This window comes from Scylla paramamosain, chromosome 25 (assembly GCF_035594125.1).
Source record: "Scylla paramamosain isolate STU-SP2022 chromosome 25, ASM3559412v1, whole genome shotgun sequence".
Lineage (NCBI taxonomy): Eukaryota > Metazoa > Arthropoda > Malacostraca > Decapoda > Portunidae > Scylla > Scylla paramamosain.
Window position 1 is genome coordinate 1855001 of NC_087175.1, and position 10000 is coordinate 1865000.

The 10000-nt window shown below is 46.7% G+C and overlaps 1 protein-coding gene across 35 annotated transcripts in view; it reads left to right on the top strand.

The window, feature by feature from the left end:
- Window positions 1–10000, top strand: part of LOC135113079 (glucose transporter type 1-like) — a 112404-nt gene that overhangs the window by 29835 nt on the left and 72569 nt on the right. For 23 of the 35 annotated variants that reach the window (XR_010274704.1, XM_064028092.1, XM_064028093.1 and 20 more), the window contains exons 4-5: window positions 2097–2601; window positions 6930–6956. The exons of 5 other annotated variants lie outside the window; for them this stretch is intronic. Coding sequence is in view for 22 of the 30 variants with exons in the window: in XM_064028092.1 (XP_063884162.1) it covers window positions 2591–2601; window positions 6930–6956 (38 nt within the window). In the remaining 8 variants the exon portion in view is untranslated. Of the gene's footprint in view, window positions 1–2096; window positions 2676–4892; window positions 5806–5849; window positions 6957–10000 lie in introns of those variants that run through there. 7 more of the 35 variants (XM_064028076.1, XM_064028089.1, XM_064028087.1 and 4 more) reach the window with 3 other exon arrangements.

A 10000-nucleotide genomic window follows, 5' to 3' on the forward strand; every position in this document is an offset into this window, starting at 1 on the left:
TCATGGTTCCAGTGGCAGTTTAGCTGGCTGTAGTGGAAGTTACTGGGGTTTTCAAGGGTGCTTTCATGGCTCCAGTGACAGTTTAACAGGCTGTAGTGGAAGTTACTGGGGTTTTCAAGGGTGTTTTCATGGTTCCAGTGTCAATTTAGCTGGCTGTAGTGGAAGTTACTGGGGTTTTCAAGGGTGCTTTCATGGTTCCAGTGACAGTTTAGCTGGCTGTAGTGGAAGTTACTGGGGTTTTCAAGGGTGCTTTCATGGTTCCAGTGGCAGTTTAACAGGCTGTAGTGGAAGTTACTGGGGTTTTCAAGGGTGCTTTCATGGGTCCAGTGACAGTTTAACAGGCTGTAGTGGAAGTTACTGGGGTTTTCAAGGGTGCTTTCATGGTTCCAGTGACAGTTTAGCTGGCTGTAGTGGAAGTTACTAGGGTTTTCAAGGGTGCTTTCATGGCTCCATTGACAGTTTAGCTGGCTGTAGTGGAAGTTACTGGGGTTTTCAAGGGTGTTTTCATGGGTCCAGTGACAGTTTAGCTGGCTGTAGTGGAAGTTACTGGGGTTTTCAAGGGTGTTTTCATGGTTCCAGTGTCAATTTAACAGGCTGTAGTGGAAGTTACTGGGGTTTTCAAGGGTGAAGTGATAAAATTAGACTGAAAAAGGAGACAAGAAGGAATTAGTTCTCAAATAAGTCACGGATAGGACCAGAACACACTTAGCAATCAGGTGTGTTAGTGCTCAGTCATTAGGGAACGTGTAGGCCTAATGGTTTTCCTGCACCAGCCCTTATTTATTTATGTTCCTGTGCAGCTATGGCAGTCTTTACTTCATCTCTCTCTATAAATAAGCACTGGAACACAAGACAGCTAGATTATTTATTTATTTCACCTCTTCCACGATCTTTAAATGGCTTTGAATTTTCTTGATTACGAGTTTCTTGGCTACGTTGCTGAATAAAGGAGAAGGAGGAGGAGGAGGAGGAGGAGGAGGAGGAGTGGGGGGAAAGAGGACAGGTTGCCAGTTATGCAAATGATGCTTTTTGTCAGATTGAAGGCTGGAAATAATTGAAATCTTGTCTTGTTTGAGTGTCTTATTTATTGTTTTTTTTTCTTTTATGGGGCTTCAATCGTAACTGGCTTTTTATTTTTTTTTATATATTTATTTGTGACTTTTTTCCTTCTTTTTTTTTTTTTATATATGGGAACGGTAATCTTAACTGTTTTCCTCATTCTGTTTTATTTCTTATTATCATCCGCGTTCCCTCTCTCCTCACAAGGAAGGGAAGTAAAGGAAGAGAGAAAAGAATGGTGCGTTTAACTAAGTGTGACCTAAACAGTGGAATTTTTGTCTGTCTGAGTGTGTTTTGTCTGTTTATTTTTGTTTTGGTTTTGTTTTGGTTGTGTTTCGATGTGTTTGGTTGTGTTGTTTTGGTTCCTGTGTTTGGTTTGTTCGTGCGTGCAAGGTCGTGGCCGTGTTTGGTGCAGCCTGGCCTGACCTGACCTGACCTGCCCTCACCTAATTTGACCTCTAGCTGCGTGCGGTGGTCTGGTATTATGTTGTTGTTGTTGTTGTTGTTGTTGTTGTTGTTGTTGTTGTTGTTGTTGTTGGTATTATTATTATTATTATTATTATTATTATTATTATTATTATTATTATTATTATTATTATTGTTATTATTATTATTATCATTATTATTATTATCACTACTACTACTACTACTAGTATTACTACTACTACTACTACTACTACTACTACTACTACTACTACTACTACTACTACTACTACTACTACTACTACTACTCCTGTTGTGTGACATCCCTGTGCCGGCGCCAGTCTGAGGTGAGTGTCAAGGTACCGTGGCCCTGCAGGCCGAGGCCCTCCCTGCCTCCCTGCCCTCACGCTGTCTCTCTCCCCGCACGCTGCCTTTCCTGGACACTCTCCACGCCTGGACCACCACCACCACCACCACCACCAACACCACCACTTTGGACTCCTCTCCGCCACGCCACCCTCGCCGCCCATCCCCGCCCATCGCCGCCTTGGGCTCTGGCCTTGCCGCGACGCCCACCGCCCCGCCCTCGCGCCTGGACCCTGACCGTCGCGCAGTGGGTGGCGGGCGGCTGTGGCGGGGCGGCGGCGGCGGGGCGCGACGCTGTGGCGGCGGCCGCATGAGGGGCGGCGGCCAGCGGGTGTTTGACTCAGCGAGTGACGGGGGGCGCCGTTCCCCCGCCCACCTGCCCCGCACCGCCCACTCCACGCCCACGCCGCCCCGCCCCTGCGTGGTGCTGCCTCGCCCCTTCACGGCGCCCGCCACGGCCGGGTACGCCTCGCCGCTCTCCCCCCGCCCTTCCCCGCGTGCCTGCCGCCGCCGCCGGCCCAGGGCACGCCTGTGGGCACGCCGCTGGGCACGCCGCCCTCGCCCTGCTACAGCTGTTCGTGCGGCGCCTCGAGCGCGTCGTCGCCGGGCGCGTGCCGCGTGCACGAGGGCGTGTTCACGTGCCCGCCGCCCCCGCTGCCGGTGACGTGCGGGGCCACGGAGCGGGAGAGCGTGGTGGGGCCCCTGGCGGTGGGTGATGGGGCCATAGTGGTGCCCGGGGACCATGACCAGGAGGTATGGGCCCCAGCCCTCCCGTCACCCTCATCGCAAGACATTAAAGAAGAAAGTGTTAAGGAGTTGTTACTGAGGTGTGTTGTGGCCCCGCCCCGCCCCGCCCCGCCCCGCCCCCCGGGCCGGGGCTGGCAGCCTCCCCCAGGCCAGGCCGCCAGCCCCGGCCCCTCACCCCCAGGCCCTTAGCGCGAGCTGTGCCGCCCACCGCACCACCCCAGCCGCCCCTACCACACTGAGCCCCCGAGGCCACGCCACACTACACCACACCACACCACACCACGCCACACCACACCACACCACCTCAGTAGCCCCCGCCCACACTGAGCCTCCCGTGGGCACACCACACCACCTCAGTAGTCCCCACCACACTGAGCCCCCTAGGCCACGCCATGCCACACCACACATCACCACACCACACCACACCACCTCAGTAGCCCCCACCACACTGAACCCCGAGGCCACGCCACACCACACACACCACACACACCACACACATCACCACACCACACCACACCACAACACTTCAACCATGCAACACCACACCACTCTACACTTTAGCCACACCACACCACGAACCGCAGAACACACACACACACACACACACACACACACACACACACACACACACACACACACACACACACAGTGACTCATCATCAGCTTCACTCTGTCAGTCAAATACGTGGAAATTGTTGCTAATATTTTTACAAAGATTAAGATTTTGTTTATATAATGTATGTTTAGTGTGTGTGTGTGTGTGTGTGTGTGTGTGTGTGTGTGTGTGTGTGTGTGTGTGTGTGTGTGTGTGTGTGTGCGGGGGAGTGGACTTGGGCGTGTGTGTGTGTGTGTGTGTGGACTTTTACGTTTGTGTGCGTGCGTGTGTACGTGTGTGCGTGTTTGCGTGTGCTTTCATGTGTGTGTGTGCGTGCGTGTGTATGTATGTGTGCAGCCGTTACAAAAAGACAACCATTCCACATTTTTTATTCATTTTATCACAGTCCCTCCTCCTCCTCCTCCTCCTCCTCCTCCTCCTCCTCCTCCTCCTCCTCCTCCTCCTCCTGCAATTCATCCCATAACCCCCTTTCATAACTCAATACAAACCTGACCTGACCTGACCTGACCTGACCCGCCCCTCCCCCTTCCTGGTCAGGGTGGTGATGGGTGGGAAAAGGGGCTGGCGGTGCTGGGGGGAGGGGGGACGGGCGGGAGGGGGCGGGGGTGCAGGAAGGGGGGAGGGGAGGCGGGATAAAAGGCAGTTTGTTTTTTGAAAAGTTTGTGAGAATAAAGTAGATTTGGGAAGATGTGGGTTGGTGACTGCCCTGCCCCGCCCCGCCCACTCCGCCCCGCCCCGCCCCGCCCCGCCCCAACACACCACCCCGGTACACTCCAGATTTCCCCCTCCCTGTTTCCCTCCCCCTCCTCCGCCCTTTCCTCCATTCTTCTCTTCTCCGATGCAGTTTTTTTTCTCCATCTCTCTCTCTCTCCTGCATCTCTCTCTCATCTTTGCTCACCTCCATCTCTTCTCCTCCTCCTCCTTCTCCTCCTAATCCTCCTCCCATACCCCATTTCCTCCCACAATGCCTTAGGGAGGGGGAAAAAAGTAAAGTTTAAAAAATTCTAAGTCATGAGTTGAGGATTCGGACAATGCTTGCTATTCTCCCTATTGTAGTTGTAGTATTAGTCTGTACACTGTGTTCGGATGGTTAGATTCTTGGCTTTAGCTTCGTTGGCTCGTGGTCTTAGAGAGAGAGAGAGAGAGAGAGAGAGAGAGAGAGAGAGAGAGAGTGTGTGTGTGTGTGTGTGTGTGTGTATGTATTCAAACTAGTCTTATATTAGCTTGTTATATATATTACGATAGTATTGGTAGGCCTAAAATAGTTTTGTAAAATAGCACGATCTATTTCTCCGAGGTCTGACTTTAGCTAGTACTGGAAAGGTGTTAGAATAAATGTTTCTCTCAGTGGAATAAGTTTGGTCTGTTAGGTTAAATTTGGTCAGTGTTAGGCTAAACTTGGTGTGTGTTAGGCTAAATTTGGTGTGTTAGGCTAAAGTTGGTGTGTTAGGCTAAATTTGGTCAGTTAGGCTAAAGTTGGTGTGTTAGGCTAAATTTGGTCAGTTAGGCTAAATTTGGTCTTTGTTAGGCTAAAGTTGGTAAGTGTTAGGCTAAATCTGGTGTGTGTTTGAGTTTGGTCTATATTAGGAAAGCCATGAACGAAAACTTGAATGAGAGAAAAAAAGAGAAACAGAAAATAGAACAGAGAGAGAGAGAGAGAGAATTAAACTTGTCAAAATATAGAGAACAGAACTTGTCAGAACACAGAGAGAGAGAGAGAGAGAGAGAGAGAGAGAGAGAATAAAGAAACATAGAGACTGGATTAAACTTTTTCAAAATATATAGAGAGAGACAGAGATATAGAGAATTAAACTTGTCAAAATATAGACAGAATAATAATAATAATAATAATAATAATAATAAACAGAGGTACAGAATTAAACTTGTGAAAATATAGAGACAATAATAATAATAATAATAATAATAATAATAATAATAATAATAATAATAATAATAACATAGAGATGGAGAATGAAACTTGTCAGAACACGGAGAATTAAACTTCCGAAATGGATTAAAAAAAAAGACATAATTAGAAAGAAAAAAAAAACAGGAATGCGAAGAAAGACATAAAAGGAAAACTTAAATAAAAAAGGAGAGACAGAGAGAATAAAACTAGTGAAAATAGAGAGATAGAGAATAGAACTTGCCAAAATATAGATAAAAAAAAGAGTGTTAGGAAAGTCACAAACGAGAATTTGAATACTAAAATAAAAAGAAAGAAAAAAAGAAAGGAAAAAACAGAAAGAATAAAACTAACTGGAACAATGAGAGATAGAGAATAAATCATATCAAAATGTAGAGAGAGAGAGAGAGAGAGAGAGAGAGAGAGAGAGAGAGAGAGAGAGAGAGAGAGAGAGAGAGAGAGAGAGAGAGAGCAGAACTGAGCCTCTTTATAGTACAGTCCTTTATAAGTGAAAGTGGGTAGATAGGGTTGAATTAAAGGTGTGTTAGTCTTCAGCTGTCCACAGGTAGGTATATTACAGGTGACATTAGAATACAGGTGTGCTTGGCCAGGTAAAGAAAGGGTTGTGTGTAGAGTTCAGGTGTGGACAGGTGTGTTTGGGTTGTGTAAAGGGTTATGATTTGGGCAGGTGAAAAAATAGAGGATGTTAAGGCTTCAGGTGTGTTTGGGCAGGTGAAAATAGAGGGTTATCATTGTACAGGTGTGCTTTGGGCAGGTGTAGGTAGAGATGTGTTAATTAAGTGTCTAGGTATTTTGTACAGGTAAAAACAGATGATTTTTGATTAGGTAAAAGACAAAGGATGCTAATTAAGTACAGGTGTGTTCTATACAGGTAAAGATTGAAATGATAACAGAATACATGTGTTGAATAGATAATATTTAATGTAAATAGAGGTATGTGAAAACTGCAGGTGTGTTAGACCAAATTAACACCTGTATTTTGGCTGCAGATAGGAAAGTGTTGTTTAAAGGTAGGATATCAAATTACAGGTGCACAGGACAGGTGTGTAGGTGTGTTTGATTGGTGTAGGTGTGGTTGGCAGTGTGTAGGATAGAAACTGGTCGAAAATATCATCTATCTCCTTGTCTGCAGGTAGAAAGGGTTGATTAAAGGTAAGGTAGCAAGTTACAGGTGTTTAGGTACATAGATGGACAGGTGTAGGCGTGTTAGACAGGTGTGGAGATAGAAATACATGTCTAGATTAGTGCAAACCTGTCTTTTTGGTATGTAGACAGAAGAGTGTTGATTAAAGTCAGAATACGCAGGTGTGTAAGTGTTGGACAGATGTACAGGTGTGCAGAACAGGTGTGCAAGGCTGGTGGCTCAGTACAGGTGTGTTTAACAGGTGTAGAAGCAAAAACTGGTCTAAATCATCAAGTTTGCAAGTTGAAGAGGTAGAATATCAAGGTACAGGTGTGCAGGACAGGTGTGTACGCTTGTAGGACAGGTGTGTAGGGTTGGTGGAATAGTACAAACAAAAGGTTGGTTAAAGAGATAGTATTCATGTGTGTAGATGTACTGGCAGGTGTGTAGGCGAGCAGAACAGGTGTGTAGGCGTGTAGAACAGGTGTGTAGGCGTCTAGAACAGGTGTATAGCGATAATACCAATAAAAAAAATAGTTGAAGTGACATTGTATGATAGTGAAGGTGTACTGACAGGTGTGTAGGTGTGCAGGACAGGTGTGTAGGGTTGAAGGCGTAGTACAGGTGTCTTCTGCTAACCTAGTTCTCTTTCCTTCACCGCTGAGCAGACAGTCTTACAGCAGCCTGGACTATAGGTAAATATTGGGCGTTGCTCGCTGTCTTATTTTGTTCTCTCTTCCTCTCTCTCTCTCTCTCTCTCTCTCTCCCTCTCTCTCTCTCTCTTTTCTTCATCTGTTTTTTTTTTCACACTTGCTTATTTCTTGACTTGTTTATTTTTCTTGTTTCTTTGTGTTCGTATCCTTTCTATTTTGTGTTTCTGTGATCTCTCTCTCTCTCTCTCTCTCTCTCTCTCTCTCTCTCTCTCTCTCTCTCTCTCTCTCTCTCTCTCTCTCTCTCTCTCTCTCTCTCTGCACGTTTTTTTCCCTACCACTACCACCACCACCACCACCACCACCACCACCACCACCAAGGTTCGATATTATATTCTGCCCTTCCTTCTCATCTTCCTTCCTTCCTTCCTTCTTTCCTTCCTTCCTTCCTTCCTTCCTTCTCCCTTTTCTAATTATTTCTTAATCATAATTTCTTTCCTTCCTTGCCAAAAAAAGAAGAGAGAAGGTAGGGGATATAATTCTCTCTCTCTCTCTCTCTCTCTCTCTCTCTCTCTCTCTCTCTCTCTCTCTCTCTGGTATCTATCAATGACTAACGTTTTCTTTGGTGGAGGGCTTTGGTTTTCTTTGATTGATTTTTGACGTGGACTTCAATATTTTGTGATATTTTTTTTTTAGGTATAACTTAATTATTTTCACTTATTACCATTATTATTTATTTTTAAGGGATAAATCTACGGAAACTCACGCCTTATATATGTATATAAAAAAAAGGAAAAAAAACAATATAGTTATGTTTTACTTTCTCTCTCTCTCTCTCTCTCTCTCTCTCTCTCTCTCTCTCTCTCTCTCTCTCTCTCTCTCTCTCTCTGGGCGTGGTAGTGGTGGTGGTGGTGGTCGCGAGGAAAATCTACCACCACCACCACTACGTCCACCACCACCACCACCACCACCACTGGCTCTCCCCCACGTCCCCTCCCCCCTTCAACCTTACCTGCTCCACCCGCCTCGAGCCCCGCCCCACCCCACCCCACCCTACCCCGCCCCACCCCGCCTCACCCCGCAGCGCCCCGCCACACAGCTTTACGTATGTGGTAACTCTGTTCGATACCCAACCACACCGCCACCACCACCGCCACCACCACCACAGCTCTAGTCCTCCTCCTCCTCCTCCTCCTCCTCCTCCTCCTCCTCCTCCTCATTATCATCATCATCTTTTTCTCTTTCTCTTCTTCTTGTTCTTTTTTTGGTTCATCTTAATTTCTTTTGTTCTTGTTCTTGTTCTTGATCTTTTTTTCTTCTTCTTCTTCTTCTTCTTCTTCTTCTTCTTCTTCTTCTTCTTCATCTTAGTTTTTCGTTTCTTTTCTTCTTATTTTACGTTTTTCATTATTGTTTTCTTTCATTTTCTTATTCTTGTTCCTCCAGTTTTCCTCCACCTCCTCTTTCTTCATCTCCTCCTCCTCCTCCTCCTCCTCCTCCTCCTCCTCCTCCTCCTCCTCCTCCTCCTCCTCCTCCTCCTCCTTCAAGAGCTAAGTTTGCCCAGCATCTTGGGTTGTGTACCTCTCTCTCTCTCTCTCTCTCTCTCTCTCTCTCTCTCTCTCTCTCTCTCTCTCTCTCTCTCTCTCTCTCTCTCTCTCTCTCTCTCTCCCACACACAATGCATAAAGTTTTTGTTCAAAGACATTTAATTTATTTTTTACAATATTTACTCATAGAAAATGGACTTGGGATTCTGTCCTTCTCCTCCTCCTCCTCCTCCTCCTCCTCCTTCTCCTCCTCCTCCTCCTCCTCCTCCTCCTTCTCCTCCTTCTCGTCCATATTTATCATCATCCTTGTCTTTCTCTTATCCTTATCATGCTTGTCTCCTCCTCCTCCTCCTCCTCCTCCTCCTCCTCCTCCTCCTCCTCCTCCTCCAGGTAAGTGGTCAGGTGTGCGAGGGCGTGTCATCAACCTACACATTTACACAGGTATTTATTTTCCCCTCTTTTCCTCTTTTTTCCTCTTCTTTATTCCTTTTTTTCCCTCTCTCTTACTTTTTCCTCTTACTTTTTCTCCTCCTCATTATTTTATTCTCTCTCTCTCTTATTTTTATCGTTGTTTCTTCTCTTTCTCTGTTTCTCTCTTTATTTTTCGCCTCTTCTTCTTCTTCTTCTTCTTCTTTTCCTCTTCTCTTTCTTCCTCTCTTCCTTCTCCTAGTCTTTTCTTCTTTCTTACGTAAGTTTTTCTTGTTTTTTTATTATTTTAAGCTTCCATCTTTTCGTATTTTTTTCTTTTTCCTTTCTCTCTCTCTCTCTCTCTCTCTCTCTCTCTCTCTCTCTCTCTCTCTCTCTCTCTCTCTCTCTCTCTCTCTCTCTCGTGTTATTTCTCTACTTTCTTTCTCCTTTTCTTTCTCTTTTCTTCTCTCTTTCTCTCCTCTCCCCTCCTCTTCTTCCTTTCCTCTCCCCTCTTCATTCTTTCCTATCCCCTTCTTCCCTCCCTTCCCCTCCCCTCCCCTCCCCTCCCCTCCCCTCCCCTCCCCTCCCTCCCATCACCCCATCCACAGCTCCCCCTCCCCTCTACACCCAAACTGCACCTCCCCCTCCTCTTCCTCCGTCACTCCACCTACCTCCCTCCTCCTCCTCCACTCCTCCACCCCCTTACCTACACCCCACTGTTTCCTGAAGGCGTGGCAGATCAGCTCCCCTCTCCCCCTCTCCCCTCTCTCTCTCTCTCTCTCTCCCCACTCTCTCTCCCCTTTCTGTACTGTCTTTCTATCTTTACCTAGCTCACCCCTCCTCCTCCTCCTCCTCCTCCTCCTCCTCCTCCTCCTCCTCCTCCTCTTCCTCTTCCTCTTCCTCCACGTTGGGCTTCGATCCTCCACCACGTCCACTCCACCACCTCCACTCTCCTCTTCCACTCCAGTTGTAAGATATCCTCCTCCTCCTCCTCCTCCTCCTCCTCCTCCTCCTCCTCCTCCTCCTCCTCCTCCTCCTCCTCCTCGTCTTGTCTCATTTTAATCTTGTCGTAAGCTAGTCTCTCCTAATTTAATCTAATTTCATCCTTCCTTTATCTAACCTAACCTAATGCATCCTA